The 14726-nt window shown below is 48.1% G+C and overlaps 4 protein-coding genes and 2 non-coding genes across 6 annotated transcripts; 5 read left to right on the top strand and 1 right to left on the bottom strand.

Moving 5' to 3' along the window:
- Positions 1-74: 74 nt before the first annotated feature.
- BT62DRAFT_938884 (uncharacterized protein) lies at positions 75-736 on the top strand (the record flags this gene model as incomplete). The annotated part of the gene is made up of 2 exons (XM_043187618.1): positions 75-180; positions 260-736. A coding segment is annotated over exon 2 (287 nt), but the record flags the coding sequence as incomplete, so codon positions are not given.
- A 128-nt stretch (positions 737-864) lies between these two features.
- BT62DRAFT_700013 (alpha/beta-hydrolase) lies at positions 865-2619 on the top strand. Its single transcript, XM_043181932.1, has 12 exons — positions 865-949; positions 1005-1118; positions 1169-1232; positions 1286-1362; positions 1412-1445; positions 1493-1685; positions 1735-1789; positions 1836-1854; positions 1904-1947; positions 1995-2122; positions 2177-2424; positions 2483-2619. Exons 1-11 carry the CDS (start codon positions 916-918, stop codon positions 2213-2215), a joined length of 801 nt encoding a protein of 266 aa, XP_043033033.1. The 5' UTR covers positions 865-915; the 3' UTR covers positions 2216-2424; positions 2483-2619.
- A 1697-nt stretch (positions 2620-4316) lies between these two features.
- Positions 4317-4450, top strand: BT62DRAFT_t207. The gene has a single exon. It is a non-coding gene; the product is annotated as a tRNA-Pro (tRNA).
- A 1363-nt stretch (positions 4451-5813) lies between these two features.
- Positions 5814-5887, bottom strand: BT62DRAFT_t204. Its single transcript has one exon. It is a non-coding gene; the product is annotated as a tRNA-Val (tRNA).
- A 1540-nt stretch (positions 5888-7427) lies between these two features.
- On the top strand, positions 7428-8284 carry BT62DRAFT_938880 (uncharacterized protein). Its single transcript, XM_043187617.1, has 2 exons — positions 7428-7582; positions 7648-8284. Coding segments are annotated over exons 1-2 (474 nt in total). The 5' UTR covers positions 7428-7580; the 3' UTR covers positions 8120-8284.
- Positions 8285-13538: 5254 nt separating this feature from the next.
- On the top strand, positions 13539-14653 carry BT62DRAFT_699795 (uncharacterized protein). The gene is made up of 6 exons (XM_043181931.1): positions 13539-13596; positions 13649-13714; positions 13772-13966; positions 14025-14101; positions 14159-14259; positions 14312-14653. The coding sequence occupies exons 2-6, from the start codon at positions 13673-13675 to the stop codon at positions 14494-14496; spliced, it is 600 nt and encodes a 199-aa protein (XP_043033031.1). The 5' UTR covers positions 13539-13596; positions 13649-13672; the 3' UTR covers positions 14497-14653.
- The last annotated feature ends 73 nt before the right edge of the window (positions 14654-14726 follow it).

Raw genomic sequence — 14726 nt, 5'->3', positions numbered from 1 at the left:
TACGGAGTTTGGAGACTATAGGTTTTATCTACAAAATCAGCATCAGGTCGGAACCAGAAAGAGACTAGTCTTACCCAACTTTACCTAGTCGTCATCTATTGGCGTGTGGCGGAAAATACCACCAGCATATACAAAACGAGGAGAGTATTTTGTAGGGCACCCAGTCATGGCCTGGACTATCTAGCAGAGGCTACGTCAAACAACGGTTCTTCGAAACAGAAAACTGACTCGAAATTGGACGGTGACATTTGGTACCTACTCGGGCTGAAATCCTTCCCGCAATGAATAGGCTGACGCTCAGTATCGGGACCGATGGCGGCCGGGGAAGAAAATACAAGAAAACGATCATCGGCTATCCGCCAACGCTTTGATAAAAGGCGGACGATAGAATTGAATGTTACAAGGCAATCTCACTTGCGCACAGATTCTGTTGATGATAAAGTCATCAGTCAGCTAAGAAGACTAGGTCTTCATGCACTAAAGGAAGAAGGCCTGGATCGGAATGACTTGGGAGGGTTATCATACCAAGAGCTTGATGGATATTGGATGGGAAACTGGTCAGTGGAAACATCTGCAGAGAATTTGAATACAGATACTGAATAGTGCCTAAAATAAACCGGTACTTATTGTCTATGTCTTTCGCAACGGAGTAATATGCTGCTGCAGTTGAAGAATGAATTCAGAAATCGAGATTTTGAACTGACAAAGAACCAAGGAGGCGTAGGAGGGATGTAAGCTGAACGAAATTGGATGTTCACCCGCATAGAAACTCGAAACGTCCTGAATCCCAGCAAAAATAGCTTGGAACAGGATTAAATCTCAAAAAGGACATCTCATTGCGTCAACTTTTACATCCATTTCTGCCTTCAGCTCTCTTCACCTGACCACGATGAACGACTTCCTTTGCTCCGTACCATGTCTATCAAGGACCTCCATGGCATTTCTCCTGGTATCTGCCGCCTGTATCATCCTTTATTCCTGTATTGACGCGTCGGATGGCCCAGATATCCTTCGAGATCTCATATTTTACTTCAAATACGCATCGTCGGCGTACACGCCATTTTGTCCCAGACCGAATGGCCGCAACCTCGTATCGGAGGTTCGAGGAATCCTCCTAAGTACCGCCTGATTGTCCTAATGATATTCTAGATATCCAACTCTGTTTCAGATATCCAAGGCTTCATCGCTCGCGACGGCGACAGGAAGGAGCTGGTGCTCGCTCTTCGTGGAAGGTCGATTCTAAGGCTCTCTGTTGTGACGTACTGAAGATTTACTGGAATGACAGTGCGTCCATCATTGATATCCTGGTTGACTCGGCAATTGTTCTCGTGCCTCTGATTACACCTGGCGTCGAGGCTTCAAGTGAGTTGCCTTTGAGTTTGCGACAAGGATTCCCATCCAAAGTCGGTAGGCGGTGTACGGGTGCATAGTGGGTTTCTCGTTGGGTGCGTTCAACTTGGACTTCTCAGAGCATCGTCTTACGTTCCTTCAGGTGGAACTCTATCGCGGTGCAAGTCATCTCAGTGATCAAGGAACAGCTGTTTCTATATCCGGATCTGAAGAATATCGTCACGACTGGCCACTCCCTCGGAGGATCGCTGGCGACGCTAGCTGCCATCTGCCTTCGAAGAAACTTTCCCTCAGTGACGACGCGGACGTATTCCTATGGCGCGCCCAGGACGGGAGTAGGTCATGCTCTTCGTTCCGCCAGATGATACCCTGATATCTCTTTAGAACAAGGAATTTGCTGACTACTTCAACTGCGAGTTTGACACGAACGCATTCAGAGGTATGTTGAGTATTTGACACGCACACTATATCTAAACACCATCTAGTCGTTCACAGCAACGATGGGTATTTTCTTTCGTCTTCATGGTTAGTCGCCCTTCTGACGTCTCTTCAGTGTTCCGACGATGGTTCCGACTTTCCTTGGCTACCACCATCACGGCATGTTCTTGTCTGCCTCGTCAGCGGCTTACTGATTCCTGGTACAGGTATCGAATATTGGCAAACGGAGGACCCTCCAAAAGGAAGCTCGACGAAGCAGTGTTCGGCTGATGGTGAAGACCCTAGGTGTTCTGCATCGGTGCCCAGTAAAGGCGTTAATGCAGCACACACGATGGTATGTCTGCAGCTCACATCCCCGGTTAGGACTGTGTGTTCATCCTTCCTTTAGTATTTCGGGATTCTGGCAACTACACCATTTTGTATATAAATGAAGCGCTACTAATACACGCTATTGGTCGTCCTTTATGTGCCCGCTTGAGATGCTCCTGCAGGCCGTGAAAGGTCGCTGCATGACTAGATGATGATGCCATACGAAGACGACTCTTCCACAGAAACAAGAAACCCTCACTAAGAGCTGCGAACCCTGGCCTGTCCATGGGCGATCTCACACGGGCGCCTTCAAATTTGCAACGTTGGGTATGGTATCATGGAGTCGCATCCAGAAGAATTTGCTGATCTCTAATGTCATCGACAGTGTGCAGCCGGGAGTATCGATAAAGCCATATAGGTTGTGTATTGGCGCGAAATATCCCGGGTTTGGATTGGACACCGGACCGTCACAGCGTGCTAGGTTCATGCGCCGACATCTCGCGGTAAGAGAGTTACAAGCCTAGACAGAGGTGGGACTCTGCGTGTTCATATCGGCGGCATCAACGTGAAAGGCTGGTGCCGAGATGGTCGTCCAGAAAACAACCTCTGGGTTGCCACGGGCCACGATCTTGGCTCTCCCAACCACGGCCGGGCGCTTTTGAGGGATGACGGGCCTTACGAGGTCCGCCTGGGTCAGTGGGGAGATGTGGTGGCCTATGATAGCATCCCATTATGCACGCGAGGCCTTGAGGACAGTGGCCAAGTCATCCTAGGGGAAGAGGGATAAGATTAGATGTCCTGCTTGACGGTTTCAGTACAGTACACCCTTGCCGTCCCGGAGTACGTTTGAGCAACCTCGACGGCGAGATGAAGCACGATGTTTATGATGCTCTCGTCGATAGGACAGCCGACCGTGAATCAGAAGAGCCAGATACACAGTTGGGGAATGCGACGAGGACGTCGGTGTTTTCGAGATTCTCGGTAGGCACGTACGTTGGTGGGATAGTGTGCACTGGCGATCCATGCTTAGTGGCGAGTAATAGTTCTTATCTAGCACTCGTGCTTTTTTCGTTTTCTGAAAAAGGCTGTGATTAGGATCAGTTAGTTAACACGACCTCATCTTGATTACCTGCAGATCTCCATGATGGATTTGGAAGAGCGGATCTAGAGACATGGCTGAGCCCAAGATGTCTGTACTTTTCCCGGAAGACTCCAGGGGGATCTGGCGAAGAATTCAAGGGATCTGGCACTGCCTCATCCCATCCCATCCCATCCCATCCACTGAACGACCATTGGCGCGTAGCAGAACAAGACGACCTGTGAAAAAAAGTCTGGACGTGACGACTACCGCAATCTCACTCGACTGACTCGAAGCAGTTGCCACCACCCGGCGTCGCCGTCGCCATCGTCCCCACACTTCCCATATATCGGTGCCACCTGGTTTAGCCTTGAGAACTCAGTCTCGAGACACCAGCCCGTTCACCAGCATCCCTCCCAGAAAGACTTGTCTCCACTGATCATCGCACCGTCTGCGATCTACTATGTAGAAGGAGTGGCCAAGTTCGGGGTAGAAAGGGCCATGAAACCGAACTTTTTCTGCTGCGCTACTGTGCTTGCCCTTAGATGAAGAATGGCGCGAGTTCTGTGGAGATACAGTCCTAATCATTAGTATGTCTGATATCAACTTGCTTACATGAACTCAAGATGATTGATAGGCTTCAGTCTGACCGGAATGACGACGAGATTCATCCTCGGGGACGGCCTCATAAATGGAATCAATATCTTAGAAACAAGTCATTGGATATACAAATCCAACGCTGGGCCAATCTCTACATCACTAGCAACGCGCTTAGTAAACTCGTCCCAGGAAGACGAAGAATGGCGCAGTGCAAAGATATCCGTCCAGCCTATGGCAGACAAGCAGTCGAGGTTTGAAATTGTTCAGGAGGGCCCCGTCACTAGCGGGGAACCTTTTTGCGGCGAAGAAGGGGGGGCACGGGCTTGGACTAGGAAAAGATTAGTGTATAGAGGAGGCAAAGGGAATGTTATAGACGAACTTATTATTAACGAGCTTCAAAATTTTTGCCGCGGCAAGATTCCAAACTGGGTCGTGATCGACGTTTTTCGATCAATTGTCCTCATGCCCCCTTCCGGATTTCCATTTTCTTCGCATGCTGCGCATATCTGGTACTTTAAAATGATATCTGCGATCATTCTGTGGAAAAATGGCCGAGTGGTTTGAGGTGCTAGACTAGGGAGTGTCTATTTCTTTGAGGAAATTAGTACCAGGGCAGTTTCTGTCCATTCAAGTATCTGGTCCGAAAGGGTGTGGGTTCGAGTCCCACTTTCGTCAGAATGACTTTATCCTTTCCAAGGTGCACTTTTTGTCGCTAGAGGGGCCGAGGTGCAAGCAGCACTGCAGAAACAGCATTTGGGTGCTGAGGTGGAGGCTATCTCAGTGCTAGTGCTTCCTCAAAGAATGTTTCTAGTATACTGTGGTCACTCTTGTGATGTTTCATAGACTTTCTTATATGCTCATAGTTATTAAAGCCCCAGCCATGTGTAACTTAAAGTGCAAACAGAATGGAGCATTAGAAGAAAGAAAGATATTTATTATAGTTGATGTCTCTACTAACCAGGGTCTGTATGATACAAATCAGTGCTATTCTCTATCAAAAATGATTCAGGAGTCACATTAAGATTCGTTCTGCATCCTTGCAGAGGGGAGAGAGGGGTTTTGATTTTGAGCTCAGGCCAAAAGAGAAAGATTCAGAATAAATCAAGGTCTGATTTTCATTACCAACAGATTTAGAGATATGTCTGAGCCCAAAGATCCTTTCAACAAGTCAGCCCAAGTGCATTGCTCAGAAGGTTGCAGGAAGCTGAATGTGATAAAGACTATAATCTTGACTTGACCAACTCAAATGCATTGCTGCCATCATCCAACACATCTCATGTGTCAGTGCCACTGACCCAGCCTCCTGAGAAATCAGTACTACTTGGTGCTGCAGCACATTCACTTGCATCACTCTCATTCTCAGAATAAGAGTGATTATCATGCCACATGTGATCTTTCCTGAAGAGTTTTCAGAGTAAAGAATCCTGAAACATTCTACTTTGCCTCTGCACTACTGTGTCTTGAGGATACCTTTGACAAGGAGGAGTGGAAGATGAAGACTGATGCAAAGATGGACCACCAATCTCTTTACAATAAAGCCATGGAAAAACTGGCACCATGAAGACAATAGTTGGAGGAGGACAAATACAAATGAGGATAGACATATTTGTTGATTCCTTTGCAGCAGCCTTTGTGCTTCCTTTGCCTGTTCACATCCATCTGGAGTCTGGCCATAAGCAGTAAAGTCCTAACAATAGCTGCCAAATGCTGATTTTTCACATTAGTCAGTTGCTGGAATCCTGACCATGGTCAGGGAACACTGTACACATGCAATAGAATAGAGAATGACTCTTTTATGATAAGAACATAAAAATACAAGATAACAAGAAGAAGACCAGTTTCTGCAAAAGTATTTAAAACTACAGAAAAATAATCATACATAGCATATAACCTATTCAGATTACAGTTAATTGGGGAAGATTCAGAATTCTAGTGTCCTTGAGCACTTAAGAATCTGGATTCTAGCTTCAATCATCTTGGATAATAAGATTACAATTTGTCGAAGTTCATGAAAAAAATCATCAAAATAAGAGAATAGTGAGTCGACCCAGGTTCGAACTGAGGACCTTCTGTGTGTTAGACAGATGCGATAACCAACTACGCCATCGACCCCGACAACTTCAGAATTTTTATTTTTCTCTGGATCGTGATGCAAGAAGTAAGTATAGAGATAATCAGTCCGCAATGTACCGCGGGCCCCTCGTTAGTAAACAACGATCTCAGTCTTTACCTGAATGGTTGTAAAAGACTGAATTGAATGTACCTGTTAGTAAACAACGATCTAGGTAGTTATAAGTGTTGTGTTAATGTGTGAAGTAAGTGAAAACATACCTCAGTCTTCACCCGAATGCTAGTAAAAGACTGAGGTACGACAAAAATGAAATATGGTAGCGATCGTGAAACACTTGACTATAAATAGGAGGGAATCCGAAAGGTCCGACGGTGGGCGTTGGCTGAACCTCTCGACACCCCTCAGGAATTTCACCCTCCGCCGCTAAGACGTGTTTTCGCAGAATTTGATGTTCGCGTTCTCGGTGCCATAAATCTGATGCTTTGCTTTGCTGATCATCAGAAGCCGAAATTTGCCATGGCAAAGAAAAAAAAAAGCGAAGCAAAATTGATGACCCTTGTCATTGTGCGTTCCTGACCCAGAGAAACGATAAACTGACCCCTCAGGGTGCTGAGATCGGAGCGCAGTGTTATTACATACCCACGAAGTCGGGAGTGGGAACGGGAACGCGAAGTAAATCCCAAAGTGATCCACGCCTCGTATATTGAATTGGACGTTCCCAGAGGTAGGAATACAGACCGTTCGCTATTGCCCACGCAGTGGAGTCTAGATAGTTTATCTATCAATCATCCTGAGAGCGTTGACATTGAGACATAGATTCAAGTTATCGCTTCACGAGAATTTGGAATGTGGTTCCGTCATGTGAAGATAGAAGCTGTTGAGACATCTCCCGCGTAGGGTGGATATCGTGTGCATCCGAAGCTCTTTAGACACCGAGCAGTGGGAAGATCCTGCCGCGAATCCCGAATGCCGATGAGTTTACAATGAAAGAAATGCCCGTGAAGGAACGGAATGTCCGATAAGGAATGCTTAGGCTACACAAAGATTTTGACGACCTAAGGTTGTACCAATGTCAATGTCTGCTTGGTCGAGTCCTTTGTCGACCTTGGGAGCAAACTGTGATAAAACGGACGAACCTTTGCAGACGGAGACCACGATACACCATACCTGAGATAGAAGAACTACGTATCGAGAACCGTCTTTCCCCTTTGGCGGTCAAATGGCCGCCAGCAACACGTGGTTCGAGCCCAGAGGCAGGCAAAACCAGACAAAAAACAGAACAGAAAGTCGCAGCCAGCCAGGCCCCGGTTACTCAAGTCCTACGCGTGAAATCTAGAGAAATCGAAAAGGAGCTTTTTCACGGAACCGCATGGTAACTAATTGAGGTGATCTCTGAAAGAAGGGGCCAGAAGATGGGCTACTCCGCCGCAACTCCGATGGTCCTCCCCTGCATGATGTGGCGTGTCGACGATCGCAGCCACGAGGCACATTATCGATGGCAAGTGGCGTACTAGAGTTCTTCCTTGGGGCGCCCTTATATAAGTTATAAGCCTCGACCTGGTGTCCAGCATCCCCACTATTGTTTTTTTTTCCACTCCGTACTGGTAATGGACAGTCCTCACGATGGCAGAGAACGCAAGCATGCCTGTACAATGTGCCACAAGCGCTTCGACAGACCGAGTACATTAAAGAAACATCTTCTGGTGCACACGGGAGAGAAAGGTGAAGATCATCATGTCGTTTTGTGCTCTTTTTTTTTTTTTTAGAAAAAGAAAATGTTGATGTATTTTTGGAATTCAGCGTACCAATGCGAAACGTGCGGACGACGCTTTGGAGTTGCGTCCAATCTCAACCGGCACGTTAAGCGATGCATACTGAAGCCGGTTAATGCTTCTCTGCCGGCGCGCTCGTCGGGAACGCCCTCTCCGACGCCGCCGATGCGCTCTTCGCCGTCTTCTCAGGCCAAACGGCGCCGTCGCGCTCCTTCCCCCACTGTCTGGATTCCATACTCTCTGCGCACCTACAACGTCGTTCTCTCGGGGCATGTCTCGTGTCCCGCTCTCCCCGTCTCACCCGGTCCCTACGACGAGAGGGATTCCTACGATCCGCACGTAGGGATGACTCCGTACCATCCCAAGGACTGGTCGTGGAAGCCTAGGCTTCCTGGGCCCGCCGTCATTCTGGGGGTCGGATTTGGAGTGGGACTGAAGGAGGAGTGGGAGGAAAGTGCGGGGATGGGGTGGGGGGTAATCGGTCGGGTGGCGGTATACTAACTGACATCGGGTACCTTCCCAACCTGCTGTGATGTCGTATCCCTCCTAGTAGTGCTTGGGATGTATATTTTGGATGGATCGGAATTTTCTTGGTTTCATTCCATCTTGGACACGGGCTGTACGTGCGTTTTGCTGTTGTATTAATTGAAGTATACCACCATTTACCTGTATTCTCTATCAATATCCATTCTACATCACCGCATACTACTTTAGAAAACGACCACTCGCCTCCTTACGGATTTTCACTTAATCCAGGGCGCCAGGTCTCCGACGTTTGACAGTTTTACGTTGCTTTGGCGATTTCGCAGATTGAATTTACCGGTAAGAAGACGCGAGATACGTCTCCGGATTCGACAGTTGCTGCCTCGAGGCGACCCATCGACTTCGAAGATGGTTTCAATTGTGGATTCCCGTTGTTTCGCGGGGGGCGTGCATTTCTTTCAGTTACATATAACGATTACGAGTTGCCTGTAGATCAGCGATTCTATTTCTAGTCGCCGATAGCCTAATAAGCATTGCTCAGTCATTTCAGGGTAACAAGTTAAAGACCTACGCGTAATCGCGATGCAATACTGGTGACTTCGACGTAGTAAGTTGGAGCTTGATTGTCGCTCTATCCGCGCAATGACGCCCAGGTTCTGTAGTTAAAAAACGAGGATTGGTAGCGACGCGAGGTTAATCCCCGTTAGAATATTTATCCGATTTGATAATTCTTGTCGCCTCGGCAAAAATACGGGATATCGAGTGAAGGCTTGCAAACAACGTCTGTGTATGCGGCGTAATGACCCCGTTATTAAAGCTTCTCTTTCTACGGGGTGATGATCCTAAGCGGTTGTCCTCCAGAAGTCCTCGACTTGAAGGGGGACCCGTTGGCCGCTGTTCATAAAACGGTCTTTGCCCATGCAGCTCCGCTTCGATTGCGGTAACAGCGCTGATGATATTAAGATTCGAATTGTGAAATCCCGGCGACTCGCCGTTGATTCCTACGAAACCGTTGCTTTTGGATTCGTCTTCCCTCGAGTTGTCCACCTATTCTCTAATTTTCGGCTCTCCACATGGCTCCCTAATTGGTATTGCGTCGCGTCAGTTTCCTTTACATACCCCTCAGTCACTTCCTTGGCGCCGCCACACGACCACTACTCATTGTCTCTGTCCGTCTAATGCATCTCCATCCAGTAGCGTGGTGATACCTTCGATACGGGTTCGACTTCTATTAGTCCCGCACCTTGGAGTTCATCAAATCCCCATGTATGCAGGATTTCGATCAGACCCCCACCATTTCATGACCGCACAGCGGAATATGATGGGCGCGCGCAGCCATCCGTTTGGGCGTCATTGATGTACAATAATAGCGCCGGTGGGCAATCTTCTGGATGGCCTTTCTATGGGCTGAGGCCCCAGAAGCGTGCAAAGAATCGGTGGAAATGAATCTCAAGTTGATCCAGTGCAGGGGGTGGGGCATGAGGTCTGTCTGCTCGAGCTGACCTAACGCGATGAGAATGTTGGTGCTGATAAAGTCCTTCGTAGAGACAGACAGTATACGAGTGCGCTTGTGATTCGCCAAGATCCGGCCTGGTACTCCGAAGCCGGAGTCTCGCGAGTGCAACAGCGGATGCGCGAAGACCATGCAGTTTCTTCGACGCTGCCGCAGTTAACAGCGTACATTTTCTGGGATGAACATGGCGGAGTGTGCGACTGCGTCAGTTGTATTGAACGAGACTTGGCAGACGTACGTATGTCCTCCCCAGCTTGGGGTTCTACACCCGAGTTCCAGGAGGGAGCATGATAATCTACGGAGGGAAGTCGACCAGGGATCGCGCCGCGTCGTCGTCGTCGTCTGCGAATCGGAGTATCAATTTTGTCAATGCCGTGAGGGTGAGGACATGTAGGATGTCCGTGTCGTTCACCTGCAAGGCCTGAATGTTGTCGTCACGAATGAGAGGCCCGTCGTAGACTTTTCTAGCGTTCCGTGATTCCAGCTTGCATCCAATAAGAGAAGGGGGCTTGGAAGATGTGTTGGATGTCTGTAAGATTTTCTGATGGTGCAGCACAAATGGGTGAGGCGGCTTCCGTTCCGGGGTGTGAGACGGATCGGAAATGGTAGGCTTGCTCGGCGGAGAAAAAGGTGTAATAGAGAATATATCACGACCTACAGACTGTGTGTCCGCGTCATGAGACGCCGCCGTTTCAGAACAGAAGACCGTGAGCGTCAGGTGTAGCTCCTCTAATAACGGCAGATATCCGCACAGAGAATGTAGATCCCGAGCATAGGTGGATTACAAATTCAGGTTTGCTAAAAGCCAGCGCGTGGATGTCCGGAGCACCATATCACAGATTTTTGTACTCGGAGCGTAAATTGACCGTGAAGTGCTTCTCCTGTGATATTGTCAACCTCAAAGGGTGGCTCTTGAAGTGACGAAGGTGTTCTGCGAGGATGGCTTTGGAATGTGGGAAGGTGTACGGTGGAGCCAGAATGATGGTAGACGACAAGGAAGGAGCGTTCAGTAGGATTTCGCGCCAGGATGAAGAGACGCGGCATAGCGGCTAGAGACCCTGGCGAACGTTTGTATTGCTGGCTGATGGATGGATAGTATGGGAGAAGATTTCTATCATGTCTCGAGGAACGCGGCGGATGGGTGAAAGAACAGATTTGGATCTGAGTAGCTGTTGACGCAGGATATCTCGTTGATTGATGAGCGAAGCGATTTTTTGTTGATGAATGAGATATCGCGTTCAAAGATGATGATGGTCTTTTTGTATCCATATTTTATCAGAGTCCGATAAGGGTTCTTCACTGTGCATGAGTGAGGATACGAAAACATCCGGTTGTCTGCAGACAAGGCTTCGGCGATCTAGGTACGAAGCTATATGCAAACATTTCAATATCTTTAGCAGTTACGAGTGGGGGGAAAGTTGCTTACAAAAATATATAGATACTGAAGTCGATGCCTGTTGCATTCAGCTCGACTGGTTTGTTGATAGTTATGTTCGGCTTTCGGTCTGAATGTTTAAAGCTCGGACTTTGCCGACCCTTCCTCTCTCCACGACTTACGGAACGCCAAGCGCAGTTTTGCTAGTACAAAGTAGAAGGTGCGTTTTTGGCTGCGGTTTTCCATCTGAGCATTCTTTCTATCTGCCTGCATCAGGTTCTGTTCGTATCCCCCCGCCCTTGATTTAAAAAATTTTTTTGGGTGAATTTTCGTCGTCTGCGTTGGAACCAGACTCAAATTTCATAACTCCTTACCAAAGGTTCACGCGTTCACGTTCAACAATTATTCCAGGTATAGATGGTGGCGGCGCCTTGACGCGTATTCTCGTAATTCCCCTAAGGCTGCCGCCGAACTCAGCTTATCGCAGCTGTGCTCTGCTTATTGTGCTGTAGCATCATGGTGCCCCGGTGGAACATTGCGCCCTTTATAAGGCGTAGTTAATGATGTACGCAGCAGAGTTCTGTCCGCAGAAGAGGGTCCAAGCTTGTGAGATAATTGATCACCTCGCCCTCTCATTTTGGCACTGACTGAATACTGCTAGTGCCGGGTTGCACCCTGTAATGGACAATTAGGTTAATGTTAGCAACATCGGAGTCAAACGTGTCGCCGATGGCATGTAAACGTATAACTGACGCTTCCAAGAAATGCTATGCTCGCGCAGCACGCGTTTAACTTTATTGGCCCTCCGAATGCTGACGCCCATATTAATTCTCGCATGCCCCGAGAACTCATGCTGCAGCCCGCTATCGGTGTCAGGCGCAAGACCCAAGCACAAAATGATACGAGATCGTCGACGGAATCCGCGATAACTCGATGACCACTCTAGCAGTGGCGAATTAATTACACTTAAAAGGGCGCAAATATGCCTACTGCTGAAAGGGCCAGGAGATGCGTGCCTGGTTACCCGGCTTGTAACCACTCCGTACGATCAAAGAGAACCGGTAGCATAAATGCAGGCCAGGCAAGATGCCCTCAAATAACAGCCGAACTTCGAGCTTGAAGCGGTCGAGGGGCCGATGGCGTCTCCTCAGTTGTCGTACGTATCTCTTCCTTCTGCGTTGTTGGTCCATTGAAGGAAAATTGCATACACAGGCATTGCGGAGAACGTGACGTTCGACGCTCAAACGAAGCAAAGCCGCAGCAAGCCCTGGCTTCCCTTCTATGGGGCATGTTCTCCCGCGAACGCAACACGCGTCTTCGCTCTCTTTTCATTAAGATTGGCTTCGTTCACTTCATATCCTTTTATCGGAGTTTTTTCCCGCAGTCGAAACAGGGCCGCTTTGGCACGCCCCGCAGTCGAAGTGGGCCTTTCACTCCGGGGGTGGGGGCCTGACTGTGTTCTTTCTTCCCATGCAGTTAGACTGTGTTTCCGCAGTCGGCGTTCTTGTGGTGCCATTGGCCACATCCTTCCACTTCGATACCATGAATGCCCCACTAAACTCCCTTATTTAAGGTCACCTATGATATCTTCTCTTCTGCATTACCCCTCAAATCAAACTCATCGCAACGTTTAAAAGTAAATGGCGCGATGTTTGAAAGGGTCAAAGTCAAGCTACGTATCGTATAGCGTCATGGAACCTTTGCGCTAAGCATAACCGTGATCCGAATCGGCGAGTTCGCAGTCCAAAAAGCTCGGAATCGTTTGCGGTGTATTTATCAGCATCCAATATTCATTCAAGACAGAGAATGTGCGAGACCATGTCACTTGCACCCCCAAACGATCAACGATAGCTTTGATTGCGAACGATCAAACGATCACACATGGTTTCGCTTAGTATAACTCCGGAAGTCAGAGGGTAATAATGATCGCCCTTATTTACTCAGCTGACCATTGTCAACCACTAGAAGCTTTCCAAATCTGCCAGAATGGACTTCGTCCTAGCACGTAGTCGGGAAACAACGGATCTCATTAGGTCATCTTTGTCTGGTTCACACTGCGTTCACGTCTTGCTGTCCGGCGATGTCGGCTCCGACCCATCTAGTATCCAATCCAGTCGATCGAATAATGTCCTTCGATGTTGATTGATCCTTCTTGTTCTGTTTGCTCGCCTCAACTAGAAACGACCTGGTAAGTATCCAGGAGCTCCGTAGCGGCGCTGACTTGAGTGTTTCACAGTCTTGTCATTATGAGACGACTTTGGCGAAGGTCCATGTCACTAGCCTCGTGATTTCCTTTATCCGTCTCCAGTGATTTGGGTGCTCTGGTTGTTGTAGAATCACTGAGGGAAGAGAGGATGCAGTGCTTGAGAGCGACTCAGAGGCGTCGAAGTTGCTGTTCAACCAGCTTGAGCTTCGAAATTTTAAAATTGGTTATTATATTTGCATGTATAATATACATCAACACTGTCGAAACGATATTATGTAGTCAATCATGGAAGTTCGACGGTGATGCCCAAAGTGGACCTATGCACGTGCCCGTCGCTCCTTCCGGCTCGACCACATCATTCCGTTTGTCAGAATCCTTTGAGCAGACGCTATGGCGCCTAGGCGGGTCATATCCGACGTGAATTACAACAATAAAAACTCTCGTCTTGTAAAGATATCACGGGCAAACTCAAGTTCAATGAAGAACTTTATGAATCTTCCTTTGGAGCTATGGTTCGAGGTGGGATATATACTATTTCCTCGATAGCTAGTACGTGATCTAGTTTCGCTTATCAAGGTATTCAAATTATTGCACCCTTTCGACCTACTTCGTCTCTCTCGTGCAAATTCACAGTTTCGTTCCGTACTGATGAGCCGATCGTCGGAAATCGTATGGCGGGTCGCTCGCTCAGATATTCCCAAGCTTCCCGGTCCACCCCCAGGAGTTTCAGAACCTGCATGGGCAAATCTTGCTTTCGATTCTACTTGCCACGTACGTCTGTGCTGTTGCAAAGTTAGTAGTGGTCTCACCCGCGTGTGCCTGGTGGTAGTTTTGCTCCAAAACTGGGATCCGCAGGATTGATTTCCTCTTTCGTGTTCGAACCTGTAGCGCCTGCACGAAAAATGAGTAAATGACTGTCTTTGCGAATTGTCGTCGAATCCCCCCTCAGATTCGTGTCGTTAGGATCATCTCTGACGCTGCGGTCTTCCCAAAGAACGAGAATAGCAAAGAGTACTTCCTCGCATCTCGTATCCTGTTTCTCATTCCCACCAAGATGAAGAAGAGTATGTGAATCTTTCCCTTTTGCTGTCCTATCGTTGCTGATGTCTTCGCAAGGACGAGAACGAACGACCGGTGAACATACCGTGTTTCTCCGACGTGATTTTGAGCAGGTGAAAGACTGCTATCTCTCCTTACCGGAAGATGAAAAGGAATCCTACATTCAACGACGATGTTCCTACTTGCAAGCGCTCAAAAAGGTTGGTCTCTCCCTCTCTGTCTTTATCCTCCTCCATTTGTAGAATCTTATAACTTTACCCTTCAGCATGTAGCGGACTGTCAAGATTGGACTCTTATGATGACATTGAAACGAGACAGGCCGTAGAAATATGTGCTGAGTGTTGTCTCCGACGCAATGTCATGTTTTCGTCTTCAGCGTCACGATACGATGACCGGAACTTCGACCCCAGATCGCCGGCCGATACCGAAGGACTCAGTTGCATGTTGGATCGCTGGCGTAGATACAATGACA

This window comes from Guyanagaster necrorhizus, assembly GCF_019112545.1.
Source record: "Guyanagaster necrorhizus MCA 3950 unplaced genomic scaffold BT62scaffold_69, whole genome shotgun sequence".
NCBI classification, from domain to species: domain Eukaryota; kingdom Fungi; phylum Basidiomycota; class Agaricomycetes; order Agaricales; family Physalacriaceae; genus Guyanagaster; species Guyanagaster necrorhizus.
The sequence above is the reverse complement of the archived record's forward strand: the minus strand, read 5'-3'. Positions and strand labels throughout refer to the sequence as shown.

Bases quoted from the DNA above. Each gene is read 5' to 3' on its own strand.
- BT62DRAFT_700013 (XM_043181932.1), top strand. From the start codon at position 916: ATGTCTATCAAGGACCTCCATGGCATTTCTCCTG. The intron at 950-1,004 runs GTATCTGCCGCC...CGGATGGCCCAG, and splicing joins CCTCCATGGCATTTCTCCTG to ATATCCTTCGAGATCTCATA. The intron at 1,948-1,994 runs GCATGTTCTTGT...TTCCTGGTACAG, and splicing joins CCTTGGCTACCACCATCACG to GTATCGAATATTGGCAAACG.
- BT62DRAFT_699795 (XM_043181931.1), top strand. From the start codon at position 13,673: ATGAAGAACTTTATGAATCTTCCTTTGGAGCTATGGTTCGAG. The intron at 13,967-14,024 runs GTACGTCTGTGC...GCCTGGTGGTAG, and splicing joins CTTTCGATTCTACTTGCCAC to TTTTGCTCCAAAACTGGGAT. The intron at 14,260-14,311 runs GTATGTGAATCT...TGTCTTCGCAAG, and splicing joins TCCCACCAAGATGAAGAAGA to GACGAGAACGAACGACCGGT.